This window comes from Hylobates moloch, unplaced genomic scaffold, assembly GCF_009828535.3.
Source record: "Hylobates moloch isolate HMO894 unplaced genomic scaffold, HMol_V3 SCAFFOLD_1, whole genome shotgun sequence".
In the NCBI taxonomy this organism is placed as follows: Eukaryota; Metazoa; Chordata; class Mammalia; order Primates; family Hylobatidae; genus Hylobates; species Hylobates moloch.
The window spans coordinates 220,122,753-220,150,362 of NW_026652276.1; the positions used below are offsets into that span (position 1 = coordinate 220,122,753).

A 27,610-nucleotide genomic window follows, 5' to 3' on the forward strand; every position below is an offset into this window, starting at 1 on the left:
ATGCATTGCTGCAATTATCATGCACACTGATTTTTGTTTTTTTTTTTTTAACTTTTCTATTTTAAATATAAACAGAAAATTTCAGAAACATAAATCCGGGGTTCTGGCTGAGCACTATGGGTCATGCTGTAATCCCAGCATTTTGGGAGGTTGAGGTGGGAGGATCGCTTGAGCTCAAGAGTTTAAGATCAGCCTGGGCAACAAAGTGAGACCCCCATCTCTACAAAAAAATTTAAAAATTAGCTGGGCATGGTGGCATGAACCTGTACTCCCAGTTAATTGGGAGGCTGAGGTGACAGGATCGCTTGAGCCTGGGAGGTTGAGGCTGCAGTGAGCCGTGATGGCGTCACCACACTCTAGCCTGAGTGATGGAGTGGGACCTTGTCTCAAAAAAAAAAAAAAAAAAAAAAAAGTGTTCTGCCTTTTTCATTTAACAATACCAAATTTTGCTTTTCCTAATTTTCACAATCAAAATCTTTAACAAGTGCCAAACACACCACTGAAATTTAATACCTTAATTTATTTAGTCACCACTGTACTGGTACAGACTGGTCCTACTTTTAGTACTATAGATACTGGTTTTGATCTAGTATTCTTGGGTCACACCATGCTGCTTAACAAGCACCTTACTTTATGCCTATAGCTTTTTTCCCCCCTTCTTCTAGTGAATTATTTCCTAAGAAAGGTTCCTGAGGGAAAGAAAAGACAAACATATTAGCAAATTTTAATGTTACTTGACATGTACTGCCAGATTGTTTTTCCAAATACTTGGTATAATGGTCCTTGTAAAAGCTACATCATCTAATGCCCACTAAGTGGTACAGGATCCAACTGCAGGTACCATCTGCAAATTCAGGGACCTAAGAAACGCTCCTTTACCTCTTCCAAAGCACCTGCAAGTCCCGAAAGGGCAAGTACTTGATCATGTGCAGGGGGTGACCAATGGGATGGTACCTTCAGAAGGAGGGCAGTTCCTGCCCTGATATCTAACTAAACAACAGCAGGTAGATTGGCAGCAGCTCACCAGAAGACCTTTCTATAGTAGCCCTAATAAACATGGTGGAAGGCAAAGTACTTTCACCATGTTTACTGGAGCTACTATAGATGGATACTACATCTATAGTAGTAGTATCCAATTCATAGATTGGGTACCAATATGATGATGGAACCACTGACCTAGATGATAAACCCTAAAAGAAACAGCAGGTTTCTAAAACTCTGAAGGTGCCCAAAACCCCAAGGCCTCTACCGTAGTCGCCAGCACCTGAAAGATTGCCTCTGCCTGGGCAGCTGCCCACCCAGAATCAGAAACAGCATGGCAGAGCTGGAAGTACCCCCAAGACTACTTAGTTTGAGCCCCTGATTTTGCAGTTGAGAGAAGTGGGCCTAGATAGGCCAGGTGCCCCTCTTAGGGTGGCAGAGCAAGTGTTGGTCAGAACCAGAGCTCTAGAACACAGGTCTTCTGATGGCCACTAGCTTGCACTCCACCGCCTTGCTAAATCTTGACCTTGACCCTGGCCATAGCAATGCATACCCACTCTGCTCCCACTCCCACATGTACACTGCAGGCAGATTTCAATGACACACAACACTGCCAAACATAGAAACTCACCTTGGAAACTCAGCTCATAGTTCCGTGAGCCCGCCTGAAATGTCACAACTCCCCTCGGACAGGATTGATAGAGAGACTCCAGGTATGAAGAGTCGATGTTTGAACTTTTCCGTTTATCTTTCTAATTGAAAAAAAATAAAAGGTAAAGAGTTCAGGGTAGGCTTTTAGGAAATCTCTACTGTTATATGATTTCATTTTAGCAATGGGATGTGAACAGGAGTACATTTTGCTTCCCGAACCAGATTGTAAGAGCTTCCAGCTCAGGGCTATGTCACAGACTTCTGTGGTCTTCTCCATCGTGATACCTAAGACAGACAAGTCTATCCTGCAGAAACTCACTACACACTTGGGGGAGGCCTGAGAAATGTAGCTTTTTGCAATACTCTTTTACAGCCTTCCATAAAATACGAGCCAAATGTACAGAGCAACTTGCATCCCCTCTTTTGTGATGCCGCGCCAGCATCCGTCATCTAACAGAATCTGACACTGACTCTTACATGAAATAGAACATCGTGGGCTATTCTAGCCACGCACAGTTTACAGTAGTCTTGAAGGGAAGTAAAGAAAGACCATCTGCTCCTCGTCCAAACTCCAACAGTTGCAGTGTTCAAATATAAATAACCTAACCCTCTCCTCTGCCCCAAACCAGAGTAAGTAAACAAAATTGGCCAAGCCTCCTGCTGGCCAAATAACTGAAAATGCACTTGGATTTGCCACTAACTGGAGCTATAATGAAAGGGATGAGGTGGCCAGGTGCAGTGGCTCACACCTGTAATCCCAGCACTTTGGGAGGCCAAGGAGGGTGGATCACGAGGTCAAGAGATCGAGACCATCCTGGCCAACATGGTGAAACCCCGTCTCTACTAAAAATTCAAAAATTAGCTGGACGTGGTGGCACATGCCTGTAGTCCCAGCTACTCGGGAGGCTGAGACAGGAAAATCGCTTAAACTCAGGAGGCAGAGGTTGCAGTGAGCCGAGATCGTGCCACTGCAGAGCCTGGCGACAGAGCGAGACTCCATCAAAAAAAGAAAGAAAAGAAGGGATGAGGCATACCCCCCAAATGTAAAGCTATAATCTCTAGTCTCAAAGCATATAGAAAGCATGCAAACATCAGAATGTGTAGGTAAAAGGGAAATGAGTTGATTTTAGCAAGGGGCAGGCTAGGCTACGGATCCACCGCCCTTATTCCTCATTCCGTGGCCAGGGTGGCCAATCAGGGCACACTAGAAGTACGCCCCTAGCAGCAGGGGTTCCCAGTATTTAATGGTGAGGAGACACTTGTTTCCTGTGATCTAGAACAAAGGAGTTAATGACAGCAAATTTTTCCAAGCAGCCGTGGTGGGGAGGGGCTCACAGTTCCTTTTTTAAATGACATTCAGCTGGACCTACGCCCCTTCCTCTTCCCTAATGGAAATGCCTGCTGGTTGTAAGCAGAGGGCAACAGAATGTACGTGTCCAAGGAAAACGTCCTGGACAGAGAAAGGCCTGAGCTGGGTCTCTTTATCCTGGAGTGGAGCATGGTGGGAGCAGAAAGCAGTGTTCAAATATTTGTACACAGGGCAAAGTAGGAATAAACTTGAATGTGTTTCAGGAAGTAGAACCAGTACAAAGGGTGGAAAGGACAAGGACGCTGACTTTAGCAGAACGTTCTGACTTACAGCAGCCAACAATTAAGTCATATCATGAAGATGCTAGTTGCCACAGCTTTGTGGATAGTATCTATCAGAGTGATTGTAAAAGAGCTTGCTGCCGTGATTCGATGGTGCCTGGTAAACCCTATGCCTTCCTCGGGCCAAAGTGGGCAAAACACCTCTGGCATGATGTGGGGCGGGTAGAACCGCTCTAGCACCTTGGTATCCACTCATTTGACCACTAGCTGAATCGCTTCCCAATTTCCCATCCCTACAGTTGAAGTCCTATATGCATCCACTGCCTGCTCAGCTCTGTAAAACCCACTCTGTTCCTGGTTTAAAAGGCCAGAGACTTTCAAACATTGACATACATGTGAGTGCCCCAGAGATCGTATTAAAGTGCAGATATCATTCTGGGAAAGTTGGGGACGATTTAGATTCCATACTTCTGCCAGCTCCCGGGTGACGCTGAGGCTGATGCTGCTGGTCTGTGGACCTCACTTTGACTAGCAAGTCTCTAGGGTCTAGACCAGTGCTATTCACTAGAACATTCTGTGGTGATGAAAATGTTCTCTGCGCTGTCCTATATGATATGTAGGGGAGGCAAAATTTCTTTCTTTCTTCTTTTTTTTTTGAGACAGGATGTCCCTCTCCCTCTGTTGCCCAGGCTGGAGTGCAGTGGCACAATCTCGGCTCACTGCAACCTCCGCCTCCTGGGTTCAAGGGATTCTCCTGCCTCAGCCTCCTGAGTAGCTGGGATTACAGGCGCATGTCACCACACCCCAGCTAATTTTTGTATTTTTAGTAGAGACAGGGTTTCACTGTATTGATCAGGCTGGTTTCGAACTCCTGACCTCAGGTGATCCGCCTGCCTCGACCTCCCAAAGTGCTGGGATTACAAGCATGAGCTACTGCACCTGACCAGGGAAGCAAAATTTCATCTCTACCCTTTTACAGTATTTTGGCTGGACCTGAGCATTAAATTGACATAAGACCACAATAGGAATGACAGACAATGGAGAGTCAGAAGGATAGGGCAGGTTGGGAGGGGAGTAGATGATGAAAAATTACTTAATGGGTACAATGTACATTATTCAGGTGATGGACACCCTAAAAGCCCTGACTTTACTACTAGGTAATCTATGCATGTAACAAAATTACATTTGTACTCTATAAATTTATATACAAAAAGACCAACAGGAGAAAAGCATACACGTTCATTTAATACAAGTTTTATGTGGCACAGGAGCCTTCACAAGAAAGTGAAGACCTTAAGCTGCAGTTAGAGATAAACACTTGTATTGAATTAGACAACAAGTCATAAATTATGAAAATGGGATGAGGCAAAGGGGCTTCGGCTAGGGAAGTTAATTGGGTGGAGAAGTGTCCAGGAGGATGAAGATTTGTCTAATAGGATTTGTTTGCACAGGTTTCCTGGCTTTGATGATAAGAATGCTACTTTCATTCTGGTATAGGGAGGACCTCTTTCTTTATTTTTTATTATTATTATTATTATTTTGAGACTCAGTGAGTCTCTGTCACCCAGGCTGGAGTGCAATGGTGTGATCTCAGCTCACTGCAACCTCCACCTCCCGGGTTCAAGCGATTCTCCTGCCTCAGCCTCTCGAGTAGCTGGGATTACAGGCATGAGCCACTACACCCGGCTGATTCCTGTATTTTTAGTAGAGATGCAGTTTCACCACGTTGGCCAGGCTGGTCTCCAATTCCTGACCTCAAGTGATCTGCCCGCCTCAGCCTCCCAAAGTGCTGGGATTACAGGCGTGAGCCACCACGCCCAGCCTAGGAAGAACATCTTTCACATGAGAATTTCATCTCCTGCTTTTAAGTAACAGAAGGTCAGAGTGATCGTCTTGCACCTGCTGTTTTTCAAGTGCTTTTAACTCAAAATAGTCAGTATGCCAGGGTGGCATATTTTTAACTCCTTCAGTAGCGAAGCTATATGTGCCTATACAGCACTGAAAATGTGACTACAGTGACCATGGAACTGATTTCTTAATTTTTTATGTGTTTAATTAAAGTTTAAAATGAAATTGCCACATGTGGCAAGTGGTTGTCATACTGGACAGCGCAAAGCCACTAAGTCAGTGTCTGAGCATCTGCACAGCCTCGCATGGCTCCACACCGACCTTCTCTAGCCTTGCCCTCACACTGCGCTTGTCATGTTCATGAACCCTGATAGGTGATGAAGTCCTCAAAGGTAACATTTCCCCTTGGTTTAATCCACATCAGAGAGGAGTCTCAGGCACTGCTTGATGTATAGGCTGGTTCATTCAACCCTTGCTATTGTAAGACTAACAGGACAGCGGGAGCATGCCCATGTCATGGGTATGTTATGGTCAAGAGGTCACGCAACTGACTGATGGTCCAGAAGCAACTCTCAAAGTCCCTCTCTTGTTCCTGTGTGTTGTCTGGGTCAATTACCAGGTGCTTCTATTGTAAAGGTATCCTGAGCTATTCTTGTAAGGATAAGTCCTTTTTGTGGTATCTGAAAGTCAGTCATATCTGTGCTGAGCTGGCCCCAGTTCTTTGGCAATCCTAAGCTACGGTTGTCCATACTCTTAAGTGATAGGTAGTGACAGCCTTGCAAGATGTCTCATTAGACCTTTTAGCTACCATTAGTTTAATAGCCATAATGTGTCCTAGAGTACAGTGCTGTTACTCCAGGTCTGAGTAAACGAATGAATCACACAGCCGTCAATTATTTATTCCCCACAAGACTTGAATTTATGTTTCAGTTGCAGTAAACAGGTCTTAGCTTTTATCTTGTGTGTCAATGATTGCCTCAACCTTGGCTTTCTAGAGCTGTGGCTTGTTCTTGCTCTGAGAGGGTCTCTCAGGCCATAGCTGGTTCTCAACACCAGCTTCCACAGCTGCTAAGCTTAGCTACTTTGCTGGTAAACATCTTCGAGGACCTGAATCTGCACTCCCTACCTGGTGCACATTCAACGACTCCCAGGCTCTACCCTCCTGTCAGCCCTGCTATCACTCTACCCTACACCATTGCTGCCCAATTGCCCATCGATTCACTCATCACTTCTAATACCACATCCTCTCCCTGCCCACCATCTATGTAGGTATGAGTCCTGGTTAAGTACATCAATTTCCATAAAAGGATATCTATTTTACCTCCCAGAGAGCTCATAATCAAAGCATATGTGCCTACTCTGTTGGCAAAAATTTCTACACCTCAAGTTCCTCTTAGGGAGGTTCCAACCCAGAACTCTTAGTTGCCTGACTTATTCAAAATTCAGTTACAAGAAGTAAAAGCTGTGGGGCACTGGCTGAAGGCTTCACAGTCCACTCTTTTCTCTAAATATTCTAGCCTGTACACTGGCTCAAGGCAGGTCACCAAAGAGCTGCAAACTTGGACCATAATGCATTGACCCATGAAAGAAACCAGGCTGCTCCTGATATGTGGGGTTCAAATCTCCTGGAAACATTATTTTAATTTTACTTGGACTCCCAGCAAGGAAAACATTAAACCCAGGGCCTGATTTTTCCTTTTTTTTTTTTTTAATAACTAGAGCCAATTCAATTTATATAATGATGGGTCTTATTAGTATGAGACAGTAAGAGTTCATTCACATCTTCAGTGAACATCCAACAAACCTGTGTCACATTTAATGAATACAACATTCATGTGTTTGCAGATTGAATGTTACATTCTAAAAACTCTACAGTTTTCATGGGAATCCAGAATATAAAAATAAAAATAAATAAAATAAAAACTCTACAGCTAACACAGACTAAATGTCCCAGTGAGAACTTTGTATTAAAAACCTCAGGAGGCCGGGCGCAGTGGCTCACATCTGTAATCCCAGCACTTTGGGAGGCTGAGGCGGGCGGATCACGAGGTCAGGAGATCGAGACCATCCTGGCTAACATGGTGAAACCCCATCTCTACTAAAAATAGAAAAAATTAGCCAGGTGTGGTGGGCGCCTGTAGTTCCAGCTACTTGGGAGGCTGAGGCAGGAGAATGGCGTAAACCCAGAAGGCGGAGCTTGCAGTAAGCCAAGATTGCAGCACTGCACTCCAGCCTGGGCAACAGAGCAAGACTCCGCCTCACAAAAAAAAAAAAAAAAAAAACCTCAGGAAGGGCTGGGCACGGTGGCTTACACCTGTAATCCCAGCACTTTGGGAGGCAGAGGCAGGCGGATCATCTGAGGTCAGGAGTTCAAGACCAGCCTGGCCAACATGGTGAAACCCCATCTCAACTAAAAATACAAAAACTTAGCCAGGCATGGTGGTGGGTGCCTGTAATCCCAGCTACTCGGGAAGCTGAGGCAGGAGAATTGCTTGAACCTGGGAGGCAGAGGTTGCAGTGAGCCGAGATCACAACATTGCACTCTAGCCTGGGCAACAAGAGCAAAACTCTGTCTCAAAAAAAAAAAAAAAAAAAAGTTCAGGAAGTTTCTTGATGTTTTATTAGGGAACATGATTGAACTTCTGTAAATTTAAATTTAAATACAATCTCTTTCCCCAGAATAGTTCTTTTTGGTTCCTGAAATCTTTTTTTTTTTTTTTTTTTTTTTTTGGAGTCTTATTCTGTCACCTAGGCTGGAGTGTAGTGGCACAATCTCGGGTCACTGCAACCCCTACCTCCTGGGTTCAAGTGATTTTCCTGCCTCAGCCTCCCAAGTGGCTGGAATTACAGGTGCGCACCACCACTCCCAGCTAATTTTCTGTGTGTATTTTTAATAGAGACACAGTTTCACCATGTTGGCCAGGCTGGTCTCGAACTCCTGACCTCAGGTGATCCACCCGCCTTGGCCTCCGAAAGTGCTGGGATTACTGACATGAGCCACCACGCCCGACCTCCTGGAAACTTGATGTAACTAGAATGCAAATGTTTGCCAACCTTCCCCTTTATATCTTACTGAAAATTCCAATTATTTGACATAAAAACCATCAAGACCTATAGCTTATTTTTATTTTAACCAAGGCTAATTAATTTGGGTTCATAATTTTATTTCCACAGGTGTCTGACAGAATCGCTTATTTGACATCATCCTTGGCTTGAGCATACAAAGAATCTGTGCAAAGTTTAATATCACAGGTGTTTTCACACACACAGGAGTTTCAGCAGAACTCTGTTCCACAGAGATGCTACATGGGCCACCACAGGAGAGAGAAGAGCAACAAAGAGGGGCCCAGGAGACGGCTCTAAGCCCATATCCTATTCCACCAGGGCAGCCCTGCTCTACTCTAGTTGGCTCGTTTAGGGTCTTTGAAAGATGGTTTGATAAAATGTATCTGCTGCTAAGACAGTTTGGAAACCAATATGCTGCTGAATTCATGGTAGGGCTGTTTGTGGTTGAGGACCTCACCACAGCACACAGGGTTCCCGCCATGTGGCCCACTATAGAAAGTGTTTTTCTCAGGCCTCACTAACATTACAGAGCAGTGCCTCTCCCAAGTATTTTGTTTGCTTTGGCAGTTAGGCAGCTCAGAGCCAAATGTATAGCCCACTGACTCGTAACTATTAGTTCGGTGCAAAAGTAATCAGTTTTTCCCATTAAAAGTAATTACCACCAACCCAAAAGTAATTTTACACCAACCTAAATATGTAGAACCTTACGCTGCCATTCCTTTGTCCCTGCATTATCTTTTTTTTTTTTTTTTTTGGAGTCTCACTTTGTCACCCAGGCTGGAGTGCAGTGGTGCAATCTCGGCTCACTGCAACCTCTGCCTTCAGGTTCAAGCGATTCTCCTGCCTCAGCCTCCTGAGTAGCTGGGATTACAAGCACGTGCCACCACACCCGGCTAATTTTTTGTATTTTCAGTAGAGACAGGGTTTCACCATGCTGGCTGGGCTGGTCTCGAACTCCTGACTTCAGGTGATCCACCCCCATCGGCCTCCCAAAGTGCTGGGATCACAGGAGTGAGCCACCGCACCCAGCCCATGCATTATTTTTGGCTTCATTTTAATCTCTTGCTTTCATTTTCTGTTTCTCATCACCCTGATTTCATTACCTGCTTAAGGTCTGTTTTCTCTCTCTCTTTAATCCTATGAGTTGAAGGGAGCAAGGGACACTGAGACGGAAGGACAGAGGCTCTGCTTATCTAAACTTCCATCCCTGTTACTATGCCCCCACTATGGGTCAGCCTAGGATCTTCTAGTTCCAGTCCTTTAAGTCCATCTAAATCCAGACTCCGATTGAATAGTAGTGACTATCTGTACCAGATGTGGTTTCACTGCTTGAGTGAATTAACACATGCCCTGGTCTAATTAACCATGCCATCATCCATACGGTCCTTTAAGTTCTCACTCTTGCCCTCTTTTCCAGCTCAAAGCAGTAGTCTCTGTACATTTTATGTGTTTATACATAGAAAGCTATCTCAAGGTGCCGCCCTCCCCTCTGATGGTGAGGAAAGAGGGAAGTGCAGCTGACATGTCTCAAGCGGTTCCTTAAAAATAATTAATATATGGCCGGGCGCGGTGGCTCACGTCTATAATCCCAACACTTTGGGAAGCCGAGGTGGGCGGATAACCTGAGGTCAGGAGTTCACGACTAGCCTGTCCAACATGTTGAAACCCCATGTCTACTAAAAATACAAAATTTAGCTGGGTGTGGTGGTACGTGCCTGTAATCCCAGCTACTCGGGAGGCTGAGGCAGGAAGATCGCTTGAACCCAGGAGATGGAGGTTGCAGTGAGCCAAGATAACGCCATTGCACTCCAGCATGGGTGATAAGAGTGAAACTCCATCTCAAAAAAAAATAAAAATTAAAATTAATATATACTTTAATGTATGACTGCAATTGGAGTGCATGCTTGCTGAAAAAATATTGAATATAGCTGTGTACAAAGTAAAAAAATACCACTTCCTCTACCACACTCCATGGGTAACCACGTAGGCTTCAAACATTTCATTAATAGTGTTCTTTTTATTTTATTTATTCATTTATTTATTTAGGAGACAGAGTCTCACTCCATCTCCCAGGCTGGAATGCAGTGGCGAAATCTCAGCTCACTACAACATCCATCTCCCGGGTTCAAGAGATTCTCCTGCCTCAGCCTCCGGGGTAGCGGGGATTATAGGCGCCTGCCACCACGCCTGGCTAATTTTTGTATTTTTAATAGAGATGGGGTTTCACCATGTTGGCCAGGCTGGTCTCGAACTCCTGATCTCAGGTGATCCACCTGCCTCAGCCTCCCAAAGTGCTGGGATTACAGGCGTGAGCCACCGTGCCCAGCCAATAGTGTTGTTTTTAAGTTGACAAGTTTAAACAAGAGCCCCCTACAAGGAGGAACAGTGCTCACCTCTTCTCCATACTGAATCCATGTGCCAGATTCATTCTTCCAATACCAAATCCATTTGGTGGTGAAGACAGAATTGGCTGGCTTGGTGACAGAAGAAGGAGTAGAGAGGCGTCGGATGGGAAAGAAATCACTACTCATTTCCCGAAAATTGATTGTATAAACTCCTACAGAACAGCTGAGAGAGAAAAGTATTAAGTTAACATAATGCTTCATTGACCCCTGTTTTCTACAATCTCGTCTTCCCTAATGAGAGCACAGAATTAAACTTTCAGGGCTAAAATCGATCTTCAAGTTTTCTTTCCATAGCTCCAGGTCCTACACATAAAAGAAAAATGGAAACGCAGAAGGGAAAGTGACTTGCCTGCACCACATAATTAATGGTGTTACATAGTGTATACCAAAATAAAACTGTGCCCACAAAACTCCTGATTGGCTCAATGTTATAAAGTAAGTTAGAAACTCACATTTGGTCCATTTTTAAAATTATGTATTATTATTTAAATTGTTATCAAAATGTGGAGACCCTTGCAGAAAATTGGCAAGGTTAAAGTTATTTTCATAATAACATTAAACATTATTTGCTTTTTTCACTTTCATTCTCTCAGGAATACACGATGAAATTTTCCAGAGGCTACACAATATATGATTTCACAGCAGATTGAATAAAGAAGCAGATATGAGAATCTAGTTATCTTCTATTATGCCAGACATTAATGTGCAAAAATATAAAACTCCTCTCAATAAATTTTTTGTTTTGGAAAACAGTTATTTTATAATTATCCATATAAACATTTATATAATTAAACACATAAATAAATACACACAGTTATATACCTGGGTATGTATATTAAATGGATATACATGAATATGTATATAGTATTAAATATAGTTACATGAAACATGTTCATTATGTTAACATATAGCAAGCTTATTCTTATTTTTAAGTGAATCAAATATATAATTGTTCTCAGTTTTAATTTTTAATATGGTAAATATTGATAGCTATATTCCACATAAACAGAAATTCTTTGGGATCCTGAATACATTTTAAGTGTCGAGGAGTCCTCTGACCAAAAAGTTTGAGAATTGCTGCTCTAAGAAAGACCTCTTAGATCAGTGGTTCTCAATCAGGAACGATTTTGATCTCAGTGGGTATTTTACAACATCTGAAGACATTTTGGGTTATGACAACCAGCGGGGCTGGTCGGGGGGTGGTGCTTCCTGTCATCTGTGGATTGAGGCTAGGAATAGTGCTAAACACAATCTGGCCCAAAACGTCAGTAGTGCTGAGGTTGAGAAACCCTGCTCTCAACGTGCCTGGGAGCGGAAATAGAGACCTAGCAACAAGAAAGTAGCTGATGTCGCCCTCTAGTGGTAAAAATCCAGCAACACAGAATCTCCACCCTCAAATCACTAAATTCTCATATGATGAAAAGTAATGTAACTTTTCCCCCTTACGAATTTCCTTGTAAAACTGGGATGTTTCTTATATCCCTGCACACCATAGATAAATACGGTCATATGGGTATCACCAATTTCAGCTCTTCCAGAAGGAGAAATGTTTTTACTTATTTATTTTTGAGACAGGGTCTCACTCCGTCACCCAGACTGGAGTGTGGTAGCACAATCACGGCTCATTGCAGCCTCCACTTCTTGGGCTCCAGTGATCCTCTCACATCAGCTTCCCAAGCAGAGTAGCTGGGACCACAGGTGCGTGCTACCATGCCTGACTAGTTTTTGTATTGTTGGTAGAGACAGGGTTTCCTCATGTTGCCCAGGCTGATCTCGAACTCCTGAGCTCAAGTGATTCTCCTGCCTCAGCCTCCCAAAGTGCTAGGATTACAAACATGAGCAACCACGCTCGGCCAGAAGCAGAAATGTAAGGTACCCTCTTAGATGCCTCGATAGAGAAAATAGCAAACATAAGGAAGGTATTAAATGCTAAAGTATACAACAAAATTCTACACTAAAACTATATGAAATTATTCACATCGTGTTTTTAAATTATGAAGTTAAACCAGAGGCTCTTTTGTCCTAAATCATTTAGTACTTTAGAAGTTCTGTGATGAACTGATCAGGATACAAGCCTCACTCTGCATTGTGCTTTTCTGCAGGACACAGACAACTATCAACTAAACAAATAATCATGTCACTGTTCATTTCATTTGAGTTAGCAAACATTCCCAGGATCTCTGGTATTAGCCAGGCTCAGTGTGACCTCAAACCCACCCAGCTGTGTTTTTCCTTCATTAACTCGGCAGGCATTTGCCATTTTTATCTCAAGAGGTATTTCACACTCGAATGGGATTCCGATGGAAAAGTGTTTTTTTCTTCTTCCCCTGAGCCTAGCACTAATGCTTCCCTTTGGTAATGTTGGACTCTTGAAAGCCAGAGTACGGCCACCAACTTACAGGTGGATTCCGGGGTTACAGTAGTCTTTTTCGATCATCTCCATGTGCTCGAAGTCCGTCCAGGTTTTACCAATAAGCATCTGCCACCGGTAAGGCAGATGGAAGTGGACTTTGCTGCAGCTACCTACAAAGACAAACAAGGGGTCTGAGGGACTGTTGAGCGGGGATTCTAACCAATTCAGTCAAGTTCACTGCCAGCTTTCCCCATCCATGCCTGCCCTGCCCCCTGCCAGACAGGTCCCATCTATACCGGCTGACACTGCTGTGTGTCCATTATCCAGGTTCTTTCATTACCTTGGAGACTCATCAGAAAACAAAAATTCAGGCAGAGTGGTGGCTCACATCTGTAATCCCACCACTTTGGGAGGCCGAAACAGGCGGATCATTTGAGGCCAGGAATTCATGACCAGCCTAGCCAACATGGTGAAATCCTGTCTCTACTAAAAATGCAAAAATTAGCCAGGCATGGTAGTGGGTGCCTGTAATCTCAGCTTCTCGGGACACTGAGGCAGGAGAATCACTTGAATCTGGGAGGTGGAGGTTGCAGTGAGCCGAGATCACCCCATTGCACTCCAGCCTGGGTGACAGAGTGAAATTCTGTCTCAAAAAGAAAAAGAAAACAAAAATTCCCCACTCCCCGCAAAATCACTCTACCCAGATAGAAATTTGAGGTAATCAGAAATTTAGTTACCCTTTCTGCGCCCCCCCAAGTGTATTAAGCCAAAATGCTCTCCAGCAGAGGCAACAGCCTTTATTTCCTTGAAGCCTTGGCCTACAGTTCATCTCTTCCAGAAAGATTCTCTTAACGAATCTCACTCCATCCCCATCTGACTTGTATTTTTTGCATTGCTTTAGCCAGTACCCAATACTCAGTTGGGGGTTAATTTTTTATACGTTTTTACTTACTTCACACAGTTTTCCCATTTGCAAATTTTTTGTTTGTTTTTGTTTTTGTTTTGAGGCAGAATCTCACTCACTCTGTCGCCCAGGCTGGAGTGCAATGGCGCAATCTTGGCTCACCGCAACCTCCACCTCCCGGGTTCAAGAAATTCTCCTGCCTCAGCCCCCCGAGTAGCTGGGATTACAGGCATGTGCCACCACACCCAGCTAATTTTTGTATTTTTAGTAGAGATGCGTTTTCACTATGATGGCCAGACTGGTCTTGAACTCCTGGCCTCAAGTGATCCACCTGCCTCAGCCTCCCAAAGTTCTGGAATTACAGGCATAAGCCACCGTGCCTGGCATTTTATGGATGTTTCATGCCCTACCTTAATTATAAACTTACTAAAGAGAAGGCTGCACCATGGTTTAGCTTACATCCCCCTTACATATTTGGCACAGGGCTAGCCATACAAAAGACAGCCATTGCAGGAATGCCGGCTAAAGAATGAATTGATGTTATAAGCTACAGTACAGGAAGACAGAAAATAGTTCTGTTTTTCAAAATTTGCCTTATGTTATGTTTAAATTGTTTTGAAATATTCAAAATAAAGATGTGTGACAACTTCAAAACAAACAAAAAAGACAGGTTTAGACACTGCAGGGACACCCGTAGAGTGGCCCTACTTGAGACTTGGCTGACTGAAAAGTACACAACCACTCATTATAGTCCACACCTCACACTTGTTAGAATGGCTGCTATCAAAGACAAACAGTGTCTGGGCACAGTGGCTCATGCCTGTAATCCCAGCACTTTGGAAGGCCGAGGCAGGTGGATCACTTGAGGTCAGGAGTTCAAGACCAGTCTGGCCAACGTGCAAAAACCCCGTCTCTACTAAAAATACAAAAATTAGCCGGACATGGTGGCACACGCCTGTAACCCCAGCTACTTGGGAGGCTGAGGCAGGAGAATCACTTGAACCCAGGGGGCAGAGGTTGCAGGGAGCTGAGATTACACCACTGCACTCCATCCTGGGTGACAGAGTGAGACTCTGTCTCAAAACAAACAAAAAAGGCAAACAAACACACACAAAAAGAACAAGTGTTGGTGAGGATGTGGAGAAATTTGAACCCTTGTGCATTGCTGGTAGGAAAGAAAAATGGTATAGCCACTATGAATAATAGTTCCTCAAAAAAAATAATTAAACATGGAAGTACTGTATGATCCCCCAACTCCACTTCTGGGTATATATCCAAAAGAATTGAAAGCAGGGTTTTGAGAAGGCATTTGCACACCCAGGTTCATAGCAGTGTTATTTACAATGGCCAAAAGGTAGAAGCTTACAGAAAAGTCCCTAGGTTACTCACCATTAAGCGGACAACCCTTACACAGATGGTCAAGACAAATTTCCTTTGAGTCATGATCATCCACCCTAGAAGATGTGGTACTTGTGACATCAGACAAAGAATCTATGAAACAAAAAAGGATGCATGTATGCTGATCTTCATGTTTAAACCAAAAATCAAGGCACTTGGTCTCACAATGGGAAAGAATATCTGAAATGGGGGCCATGTTCAAGAAAATTCCTATGATTTATGTGTTGCTCATGAGCGTCTAGACAGCCCCTCCATAGAACAAAAATGTGGACCTCAGAGTCCTGTGAAAGCTATGTTTATTTCTTAAATCATAGTTGAAATATTCCTAAGTCAATAAATGTGGCAGCTAATTCCCTGTGGTTCTACTGGTTGGCCCTTCCCTGTCTTCACTAGTCAACCTCCTCACCAGACCACCCCGTAACCCAAACCCTCTAACTCTCTACCCTTTAAGAACTGGGGAACATCCAAGGAAAAACCACCAGCCATAGCCACTCTGCTGCAGACTCAAGACACAGAGGCCCCTTTGTCCTTCAGTGACTTACACTGAGCAGACCCTGTTGTCTTCCTTGTGAGCTCGCTGGCAGAGGAAACAGGAACCTGGGTGCAGTTCTGCCTTTGGGCCCCCCAGACTTCAGCTCTGTTGCTTGAGGAGAGGGCAGCAGGTGACTGAGGCAGAGTGCTGACCTGTGCAGGGGCAGTGGATTCCCCAGGTGTGGTGGGGACCGGGTTCCTCAGACTCTGACTTCCAGTACGTAACACACCTTTTTCTGCCTTGACCGCCATTGTTAAGCCAAAACCAGCGGCACCAGTTTTTTCTACATCAGTAGTTTTATCCGCCACTTGACTAGAGCCATTTGGAGTATCGCGAACAAATGTGCCAGCCCAAAGTGTCTTCCCTTTGTATTTACCGTTAACAAGTGCTACTCCTGGGTCAGCATCATCTGCGATTCTGCCAGTGGCCTGGACATCTCGGGAAGCAGCTCCGGCATCCTGAGTCCTAGGTGATGATATTTCTCTCTGACCGCTGCTAGTGCTTTTGTAATTTAAGGACCTGGTAGAAGTTATATCTGTGGCCACTCCATCAGCATTATTATTAAAAAGAGGGCCAGGCTGGATGTCCTGAGTTCCACTTTTGCCATCGATGTTCCTGTAGTCTGAGGAAAGCAAGCCTGTGCCCTTTCTGTTGGTCGCAGCTTCAGGTGTTTGCAGAGAGCCAAGAGAAGAGCGGGCGGCAGGTAGCGTGGGAGAAAACACAGTCTTTCTCCTGGCGCCTGGGTCATTCGTCCAGGATGTGAGGCTCTTCCAGTTGGGGGCTGGTGTTGAATTGGAAGCAAGGTAAGCGTTGCCTGGATTTCCGTGCAAGAGGTCCTCTTGACTGCCGTTCTCTAAAAACCTCTGGCTTGCCCCGGCCTGACTTTTTGCTCCAAGATCAGTAGCCTTGGACGAGCCCGAGGGAGGCCGAGCGCGATCCTGACTCTCCAGATACGTGAACTTGTAGGTGAGATCGTCCACAGGTGCGTCCTCCAGGGAAGCCCTGTGGCCGATGTGATCTGGACTAGGCGTGCAGGACCTCTCGGCAGACGCTGAAGCAGACGCAAGAACTTCTTGGCTGCCCTGAAAGAACCGATCTCTACTTTTGCTTCTAGCCCTATATGCCGTGTTTCTACGATGTGAAGAAGGAGCTAAGGGAAAAAAGCCAAAATGAAACAAAATAATGAACATCAGAGTTAACGTGACTGAGTTCCTACCACCCTTCCTCCTCTTCGCTTTTCTAGCTTTGCTATCCAAGTGCTATCAAATTACTTGGTCTACTCTGATGTGTAAAAATCTTGAAGATGGGTGGTTTGACAATGATGGGATTTTTCTTTTTTTTAAGAGATGGAGTGTTGCTCTGTTGCCCAGGCTGGAATGCAGTGGCCCAACCACAGCTCACTGCAACCTCGAACTCCTGGGCTCCAGCGATCCTCCCACCTCAGCCTCCTGAGTAGCTGGGACTACAGGTGCTCACCAACTGTGTCAGCTGATGAAAGAATCTTGACATTCTGCCTGCACGGCAGAGCACGTCATTCCATGGCCTAGGATGATAGTGAGAGCCTGGCTCTCTTCTGGGACTCAAAGTAGCCCCCAAACCCCAAAACTTTTAGGTGGGGCTGTCCACTATCTCCTGGTCCTGAGTCAACATTCACCACTATGGTCAATGGAGAGATAGGTTAGGGCAAATCAGAGAAGATTTTCCAGAAAGCATTCGATTTTGCCCACATTGTGATATGGGTGTACGTGGCTATTGACAGATTCACAACGCTTCAAACAAACCAACAGAAAATGAAACCACTGTCTAAAGGCCTGACTTTGTTTAAGCTGGAAATTTTTCCAGTTTTCTTCATCCCACTCCATAAGGCCAAAGTATATCAGAAGTCAACATCAACAAAGCAGTGTGGCCTGGAGGGAACTGGTCTTCCTCTAGAAACTTGATAGGTCACACCCTTCTGGAAGCAGGGAGGAAGGAAGGAGTACGCGTGTGTTTGTGAGCACGTGTGGCATGTGTGTGGCGTGCATGCATGTGATGTTTATGTGGGGTATGTGTGTGTGCTGGGGGTACATGTGGAAGACGTGCATGTCTGTGTTTGAGGCACATGTGCACGTGTGGTGTGTGAATGTGAGGTGTGCACTTGTGCTCTTGTGTGTGTGTGAGTTGTGCTTTTTTGTGTGGGGAAGGGGTAGAAGAGACATTTTTTTTCTCTTCCAAACCCAGGGGGCAGCAGTAATGTAGTGAAAGCAAACACCCTCCTCCTGTCAACTCAGGAGATTAACTGGAAGTGAAAATCTATACAGATCTTTCTCATTCACAATAAGTTTACACTGAGAAGCCACCAACAAAGCCCATCCCTCCAGACGTTCCTCTGGTCAGAGAGAACCGTAGTGAGAGAGAAAAAACATTAGCTATGGGATCAGAACATGCACTCTGCTACTTTCTAGTGATGTGAGGCCTTGAAAATGTTACCTTTTATTTCTTCATTACATTATCCTTCATTCTTCTAAACATGAGCTGAGGCTGCTTGCAATAAAAGTTGCTTACTATTTCTGAGCCTCAGTCTCTTTACCCCCTTAAGTAACGCTAATAAATGACATATCTACCTTTCTTTGTGGTTTCACTGTGACGAACAATGATGAAATATTTATTTGGGGTGAAAGTCCCGTGTAAATGATAAACCATTTCCCAAATATAAGGAGGTTTAATTGTTCATTACTTTGCACAGAATCTTAGAATCATGTATTCTATCTGCTTCATAAAATTCATCTTTTCTACATCCACTTCATAAAGACATTAAAAATGAATGCCATTATGTAATATGAAAATGCTTCAGAAATAGCAGCACTTGGCTGGGCACGGTGGCTCATGCCTGTAATCCCAGCACTTTGGGTGGCTAAGGTGGGTGGATCACTTGAGGTCAGGAGTTCAAGACCAGCCTGGCCAACATGGTGAAACCCCGTCTCTACTAAAAATACAAAAATTAGCTGGGCGTGGTGGCGGGCACCTGTAATCCCAGCTGGTTGGGAGACTGAGGCAGAAGAATCACTTGAACCCGGGAGGCGGCCGGCCATTGCAGTGAGCCAAGGTCGCACCACTGCACTCCAGCCTGGGTGACAGAGCGAGACTCCGTCTCAAAACAAGAAAAAAAAAAGTAATAGCACTTCATACTCCTTAGGATGGCTATTATTAAAAAAAAATTCAGAAAACACAAAATGATAGAGGATGTGAGAAATTTGAACCCATGTGCACTGTTGGCAGAAATGAAAAATGGCACAGCTGCTACAAAAAACGGTGTGATCGTTCCTCCAAAAATTAAACATAGAATTACCATATGATCTAGCAATTCTACTTCTGATTATATACCCCCAAAGAACTGAAAACAGGGTCTCAAAGTGGTATCTGTACACCATGTTTACAGCAGCATTATTCACAATAGCCAAACTGGAAATGATCCAAATATCCATCGACAGATGAATGGATAAAAAATATATAATTATATACATACAATGAAATATTCATTCTGACATATGCTATAACATGGATGAACCCTGAGGACATCATGCTAAGTGAAATAAGCCAGTCAGAAAAGGATAAATATTGTACTATTCCACTTATGTGAACTACCTAGGGTTGTCAAATTCATACAAACAGAAAGCAGAATGTTAGTTGCCAGGGGCTGGGGAAAGGAGGGAATGGGAGTTATTGTGTTTTTTCTAGAAATTTTAAAATACTGGGTTTTTTTTTAAAGAAATGGCACTGAGGACCATAAATTAAATTGTACATAGTTTTACATCAATAATAAATTTTCTGCCGGGCGCGGTGGCTCACGCTTGTAATCCCAGCACTTTGGGAGGCCGAGGCGGGCGGATCACGAGGTCAGGAGATCGAGACCACGGTGAAACCCCGTCTCTACTAAAAATACAAAAAATTAGCCGGGCGTGGTGGTGGGTGCCTGTAGTCCCAGCTACTCGGAGAGGCTGAGGCAGGAGAATGGCGTGAACCCGGGAGGCGGAGCTTGCAGTGAGCCGAGATTGCGCCACTGCACTCCAGCCTGGGCGACAGAGCGAGACTCCGTCTCAAAAAAATTAAAATAAAAAAATAAAATAAAATAAAATAAAATAAATTTTCTGTATTAATTGTCTTGTGATTATGTAAGAGAATGGCCTTGTTCTGAGGAGATACATGCTGATATATTCAGGTGTGAAATGTCATATTTACATATATCAAATGCTTTAACCACTAAAATGTTCCACGTGTGTGTGAGTAGCTGCATGTATACATAGAGAGAAAGAAAGCGCTAAAGCAATTGGGCAAAACGTTGACAGCCAATAAATCTAAACAATTTTATGTTTGTTTCTTTTCCTTTAAAAAAAAAGCTTTATTAATTAGTTTTTAGAAATATGATATGCACTTTTTTAAACCTGGGGGGGCAATAGTGCTAAGCATAAAAATTGAATTGCAAACATTGCATGTATACTACCATTATAATTATGTAAAAATGGTATATACATATGCATGAAGTTTGGAAGGGAAAATGCCGTTTTACATGGCAAGGTAGAGTGATTATGGCAGTTTTTCTTTGCTTGCGATTTCTGCTGATTTGAAAGTTCACACAATTGGCCAGGTGCAGTGGCTCATGCCTGTAATCCCAGCACTTTGAAAGGCTGAGGCAGGGAGATTACCTTAGGTCAGGAGTTCAAGGCCAGCCTGGCCAACATGGCGAAACCCCGTCTCTAATTTATACAAAGATGAGCTGGGTGTAGTGGTGTGCACCTGTAATCCCAGCTACTCGGGAGGCTGAGGCAGGAGAATCACTTGAACCCGGGAGGCAGAGGTTGCAGTGAGCTGAGATCACGCCACTGCACTCCAGCTTGGGTGACAGAGAGACTCTGCCTCAAAAACAAACAAACAAACAAAAAAAACAAAAGAATTCACACAATTGAAAAAGAAAAGGCCTTTACCTCTGGGCCCCGGGGGGTTCTTCTGCATGTGCTTGCTGTTGCAGATGTCCTGGATGTTCTGGACCACATCGGGGCTCAGCCCGTGCTCCCTCATGATGGCCAGCACCTTTCTGTCCATCAGGTTATGGGACCGGAGGCAGTTGGGAAAACGACAGTTCCCTCGGGTGAAGTGGTCACAGATGTGGAGTCTTGAACACGGTGGCTGCTGGTTACAAATCTGCTGCCGACCCTCTCCCTTATAACTTTTGCATATCTACAGAAGGGAGAAACAATAGCCAGAGTCAAAACACCTTCTTGTATTTGCCAAACATTCATTACGGCAAGCTCACGTGTGCAAAAAATCTCTGAAGCAAGCAGAGATATACCAAAGGGGGAAAAATACATGCAGATTCTACAGTCTTTGATGAGTCACATTCAGTTGGTGATTTACTTGGGGCAGAAGAGGTCCACAGACTAACTAAAAGATACTGATCAATTTGACAACACTTGGAAGAATCAATGTAAGCTTGTTAGCTACAAACAGGACCCAAAGTGAGCCCTATATCATGAAGGAACCCAGCACAGAAGGCTCATCTTTGGTTATCAACTCACTTTGCAATGAAAAGGACACATAGGTCTTACCTGCAACTGTTTGGAAATCCAAAATTTAGTCTCTGCTAGGCAGAATGACATTTCTCAAAAGATTGCCTAAAGAAGATAAGGTTTGTATTTCCATCTAAATAGATACATGTACGTGACTAGCTCTGAAGAGATGTAGTCCCTACTGGAAAGAGGGCAGAGAAAATACTGCAGCTGAGGCCAGGCCATATGACACAGAACTGGAGGATGCTGGTTTTAAAATCTGAGGCCCCCTGGAAGCAGCTGTGTGACCTCAAAGGATGCCTTACCTACTCTTAGCCTCCGTTTCCTTTGCTGTAACAGGAGGAAACGATTTGTTCTGTCTACAAAAACCAAGTTGTTAAGCAGACTAAATAACAAAATTTGTAAATGTGTTATGCAAAATATAAAGTGTGATGCACGTGTTTGAACCATGAAATGAGGAAACCAATATAATTAGTAAGAAACCCGAATTTCAGACATTTTAATGAGTCACTTCAACAGACTCTGAGCAAACCAGATCAGTATGGTTCACTGTGATCTGTCTAGATGGCAATGCCATGATTCAAACCCCACTAGCAATGATTTAGCCACATGGACAATCACTAAAACCTGATTCAAATAGATATACGTAACTGCTATCAAGTCTATTATCCAGATTCTAGACTCTAGACCAGCGATTCTCAAAGTGTGGTCCCCGGACCAGCACAATCAGCACTACCTGTAAATTTGTTAGAAATGCAAATCTTCAGGCACTTGCCCATATCTATAGAGTCTGAACCATCAGAGGTGGGGCCCAACAGTCTGTGTTTTAACAAACCTTCCGGGTGATTCTGATGTCCGCTAAAGTTTGAGCTGTAGCAAAAAAGCACCATTAGCAACTTCACAAATGATGTTTTGTTAACATTCCTATTCCCACGCTGATATTAAGCAAGAATGCTCCTGCCTTCATTAGGCCAGAACAAATGAAAGTATTTCTTCCTTTAATAAGCCCATTTTCAATTGTACAAGTTTATATACCAGGCAGTCAGGTTTGCCTGATCTTTTTATGTTCTCACAAGTCAAAGCAAAATGAAAAAGTGTGAATATGTAGTTTTTTTTTTTTTTTGAGACGGAGTCTCGCTCTGTCGCCCAGGCTGGAGTGCAGTGGCGCAATCTCGGCTCACTGCAAGCTCCGCCTCCCGGGTTCACACCATTCTCCTGCCTCAGCCTCTCCGAGTAGCTGGGACTACAGGCGCCCGCCATCACGCCCGGCTAATTTTTTTTGTATTTTTAGTAGAGACGGGGTTTCACCATGGTCTCGATCTCCTGACCTCGTGATCCACCTGCCTCGGCCTCCCAAAGTGCTGGGATTACAAGCATGAGCCACCGCGCCCGGCCGAATATGTAGTTTTTTAGGGCTGGGTGTGTGGATTCCCACTGGTTACCTCCAGTATTTTAACATTGTGACTAACACTTGCGGGTGCTCCTAAATATTAGTTGAATGAATGCAAAACAACCAATGAAGTGACTGGAAACATTCCACTGTGGTCCCCATCTCACACCCCCTAAACCACAAAGCTGTTTCTCTGCACTGCCTCTTACACTTAACTTCGCCCCTCTCTTCCTCCTCTTCCTTTCTGATAAAATCCAAATCGGCCAGGCATGGTGGTTCAGGCTGGGCACGGTGGCTCACACCTGTAATCCTAGCACTTTGGGAGGCTGAGGCGGGAGGATCACCTGAGGTCAGGAGTTTGACACCAGCCTGGCCAACATGGTGAAACCCTGTCTCTACTAAAAATACAAAAAATTATCCGGGTGTGGTGGTGTATGGCTGTTAATCCCAGCTACACGGGAAGCTGAGGCAGGAGAATCGCTTTAACCAGAGACGGAGGTTGCAGTGACCTGAGATTGCACCACTGCACTCCAGCCTGGGAGACAGAGTGAGACTCCATCTCAAAAAAGAAAAAAAAAAATCCAAATTGCCCAAACAACAGCTGCAAATCTGCAGGGATAATTCCTCCATCTTTAGAGAGCCATCCTGGACCAACTCTTCTTGAAATTAGCTGAACTCTGGCTGACTCCTCCTGCCAAAGCCCTATGAAAAAATTCCATCCTACTCCCCTAAGTTAAAACACTCCTTTAGAGCCTTCTCTCGCCCAGCATTCTTGAACAAAAACTTATACCAACAGTACTAAGTCATGCTAACTCCAGAAACCAGCTCCCCAGACCTCTATCTAGTTCAGGAAATAATGCAGTCCCCCGTTCTGGGATCTTAACTCTGATGAGTGGAAAATGGCAATTGAATTATTAGCCAAAAACAAGCTTCAGGCAAGAACCTCCCCACCCCACCCCATCCTCTAATTGTGGGTACTGAATTCTAACAACGGAAAGGGAGCCTTGGGTGATGCTGACCTCTTCTTTGCACTGTTTGATAAAAGCATGATGAGAGCATTTTCCTATAGGGACCCTCACAGCACTGTAATCAATGGGCTCTTCTGGGATCCCTTACACAACAGCGCCTTGTCTTAGGTTCATATCTGCCGACCTCCTCCCTAGAGAAGGGAAGTGATATGGTTTGGCTGTGTCCCCACCCAAATCTCATCTGGAATTGTAGTTCCTATAATCCCCACATGTCATGGGAGGGACCTGGTAGGAGGCAATTGAATCATGGGGGCAGTTACTCCCATTCTACTGTTCTCATGATAGTGAGTTCTCACAAGATGTGATGTTTTATAAGGGCCTCCCCCTTTGCTTAGCACTCACTTCTCTTGCTTGCTACCATGTAAGATGTTCCTGTTTTGCCATCCACCATGATTGTAAGTTTCCTGAGGCCTCCCCAGCCATGCAGAACTGTGAGCCAATTAAACCTCTTTCCTTAATAAATTACCCAGTCTCAGGTATGTCTTCACACCAGCATGAAAATGGACTAATACAGGAAGATTGTCCTTATTCTCCAGGGACTCAACATAGATGTGTGGACTGATGTTAAAAGTACCTGTTGCTTTTGAAGAACTGAAGCAGCGATCAGACATGATGAATGGCCTTTCTAAGCCTCCGGGTTAACACTAGACTAAGGATAGACCACAAAATACCTTCTCTCAAGTGTCATGGCAAGACTGCATCTTGTCATTCCCTCAATGAAAGGAAAAGGATGGGCTGTCTCTGATGGTCGGGGTGAGCTTTAACGGGGTTGATGTGTAAGGCATTTTTCCCATGCTGGTAGTCATAGGGTACTGGGCTAGTACCTAGGTCAAGGGCCATAGATATCCCAAGACAAGACCTTTAAATCTTGGACTCCTGGAAATGAGACAGAGAGAGACAGAGAAAGAGGGAGAGAGAGAGACAGAGAGACAGACAAAGACAGAGAGAGAGAGACAAAGACAGCGAGAGAGACAGAGAGAGAGACAAAGACAGAGAGAGAGAGAGAGAAACAAATCCAAGATCTAGATAGAAGAATGCATGGGGCTGGAGAGCAAATGGGACATATTTTCCTCCCCTAACTCCCAACAAGTCTTTATAATGTGTCTTTCATTCGTATCTCTCCTGAGCTCAGTGGCCAACTCAAAATCACTTCTCATGTTATAAGTTTTTTAAGTTCTTAGGGAAACACACTGAGCTCAGAGTCAAAAAGTGTTTAAGCCTCCGGAAGTCCCCAACAGCTATCTCACTGTATATAAAAGTGCATCTGAGCTGGGTGCAGTGGCTCATGCCTGTAATCCCAGTACTTTGAGAGGCTGAGGCAGGAGGATCGTTGAGCTCAGGAGTTCGAGACCAGCCTGGGCAACATAGTGAGACCCTGTCCCTATTAAAATTTAAAAAAAGTTAGCCAGCTATGGTGGTGCATGCCTATAGTCCCAGGTACTTGGGGGGCTTAGGCAGGAGGATAACTTGAGCCCAGGAGGTCAAGGCTGCAGTGAGCCCTGATCATGCCATTGCACTGCAGCCCGGGTGACAGAGCAAGATCCTGTCTCAAAAAAAAAAAAGTGCAACTGAATTTCAACTTTACTTACATTTTCTTAATCCCTTCCACTCACCCATTATGTTTCTATGACTCTCTTTAACTGTGAGGCTAACTTCTCTATTCATGGATTTTATCGGGCCAGATACCAGGCTTTTTCTTTTTTTTTTTTTTTTTTGAGACGGAGTCTCGCTCTGTCCCCCAGGCTGGAGTGCAGTGGCGCAATCTCGGCTCACTGCAAGCTCCGCCTCCCGGGTTCACGCCATTCTCCTGCCTCAGCCTCTCCGAGTAGCTGGGACTACAGGCACCCGCCACCACGCCTGGCTAATTTTTTTGTATTTTTAGTAGAGACGGGGTTTCACCGTGGTCTCGATCTCCTGACCTCGTGATCCGCCCGCCTCGGCCTCCCAAAATGCTGGGATTACAAGCGTGAGCCACCACGCCCGGCCGATACCAGGCTTTAAACAGTATTCTCTGATCCTTAAGTCTATATTCCTGAGTGGATGAAACTGTTAATTATCCACCATTGTCCCCGTCTTTCTTCTAGTAATAGAAGCTCCCAAGTTTTAGGTAGACGCATGGTTTCCCAGACAGAAACTATATTTCCCAGACTCCCTTTCAGCTAAGTGTGACATGTAATAATCTCTGGCCAATGTGATTGAGCAGATGTGCCATATACAATGTCCACGTCACATCTTTTAAAAAAGGAAACTGCTTGCCTTCCATTTACTTCCTCTCTACATTTCCACTGGCTAGAAAATGGTGACAGTGAGTACAGACTCATTGTACACAGAGACGGAAGCCACATTTTGAAGATAACAGAGCTGACCTACTGACCTGAATCCCTTGATGACATCATTGAGTCTAGCTGCCTGACAACTCAGGCTACCCCCCTGTCCATATCCAGGAAAGACCAAGAGTTGGCAAACCTTTTCCATAAAGGATCAGATAGTAAATATTTTAGGCTTTGTAGGCCATTCTGTTTCTGCTGCAACTACTGAACTCACCCTTGCAGGGTGAGAGCAGTCATAAACAAATAGGTGTGGTTGTGTTCCAATAAAACTTTGTTTATAAAAACAGGCCGGGTGCAGTGGCTCACACCTGTAATCCCAGAACTTTGGGAGGCCGAGGCGGGCAGATCACTTGAGGTCGGGAGTTTGAGGCCAGCCTGGCCAACGTGGTGAAACCCCATCTCTACCAAAATATAAAAATTAGCAGGGCATGGTGGCAGGCACCTGTAATCCCTGCTACTTGGGAGGCTGAGGCAGGAGAATTGCTTAAACCAGGGAGGCAGAGGTTGCAGTGAGCTGAGATCACGCCACTGCACTCCAGCCTGGGCAACAGAGCGAGACTCCATCTCAAAAAAAAAAAAAAAAAAAAAAAAAAAAAGGTGGCAGGCCAGATTTGGCCTCTGGGTTATAGATTGCTAACCCCTGACCTAGATTATCAAGTGATAGAGAAACAAAATTACATGTTATTTGAATCACTGTATTTTGAGGGGGTCTCTGTTACAACAGCTTAGCCCATACCCTCATCTTCCCAACCTCATTCCAAAGTCCATCTCCTCCAAGAAGCCACCTTGATTTAAAGCATCAAGTAGTCTGACTACTATCAGATCTTCAGCTCATACTTACTCACACAGGGTTCCCTTGCAGCCCAGTGGAAGAGATATTCCAGACTCAAATTCTTATAAAACCTCAAATAGTCCCAGCACTTTGGGAGGCCGAGGCGGGCGGATCACGAGGTCAGGAGATCGAGACCATCCTGGCTAACACGGTGAAACCCCGTCTCTACTAAAAATACAAAAAATTAGCCGGGCGTGGTGGCGGGCACCTGTAGTCCCAGCTACTCAGGAGGCTGAGGCAGGAGAATGGCGTGAACCCGGGAGGCGGAGCTTGCAGTGAGCGGAGATCGCGCCACTGCACTCCAGCCTGGGGGACAGAGCAAGACTCCGTCTCAAAAAAAAACAAAAAAAACAAAAAAAACAAACCTCAAATAGGAGAGAAATTTCTGGGACCTCTTAGTTTACTCAACAACAGCTTCGACTGCCACCTGCAGTACCCTGGCATTAATTTTGAATTTTCTCTGCTCCTACTCCAAAGTATCTGTGACACAATACAGCCAGTAATATTCTCCCTCCTTAAACTGAGGAATCACAACTTACCTCGGGCATAAAAAAAGGATCACTTTGGAGGAGCAGCACTGCTAATTCCTCTTTGTTCAGTCCAGAGAGTTCGTGATTTTTCAGGACTCTGAAGTTCTCTTCTGAGAGAACCTCATGAGAATATTTGCATAAATTCCTGGAAGAAAACACGACAATGGTCAGTATTTCTACTCCATAGATGCAAAGAAACAGAAATCAGCCATTAAACTTTCAGTCAGCA

The 27,610-nt window shown here is 44.5% G+C and overlaps 1 protein-coding gene across 2 annotated transcripts in view; it reads right to left on the reverse strand.

Moving 5' to 3' along the window:
• The window catches only part of ZC3HAV1 (zinc finger CCCH-type containing, antiviral 1), a 68,759-nt gene that overhangs the window by 18,035 nt on the left and 23,114 nt on the right, over positions 1-27,610 (reverse strand). Inside the window, exons 2-8 of one of the 2 annotated variants that reach the window (XM_032761888.2) lie at positions 27,391-27,526; positions 20,690-20,942; positions 16,105-16,878; positions 15,188-15,289; positions 12,941-13,064; positions 10,530-10,704; positions 1,613-1,733 (exon numbers count right to left, since the gene is read on the reverse strand). In XM_032761888.2, the coding sequence (XP_032617779.1) occupies positions 1,613-1,733; positions 10,530-10,704; positions 12,941-13,064; positions 15,188-15,289; positions 16,105-16,878; positions 20,690-20,942; positions 27,391-27,526 (1,685 nt within the window). Of the gene's footprint in view, positions 1-1,612; positions 1,734-10,529; positions 10,705-12,940; positions 13,065-15,187; positions 15,290-15,738; positions 16,879-20,689; positions 20,943-27,390; positions 27,527-27,610 lie in introns of both variants that reach the window. The other variant, XM_032761886.2, reaches the window with a different exon arrangement.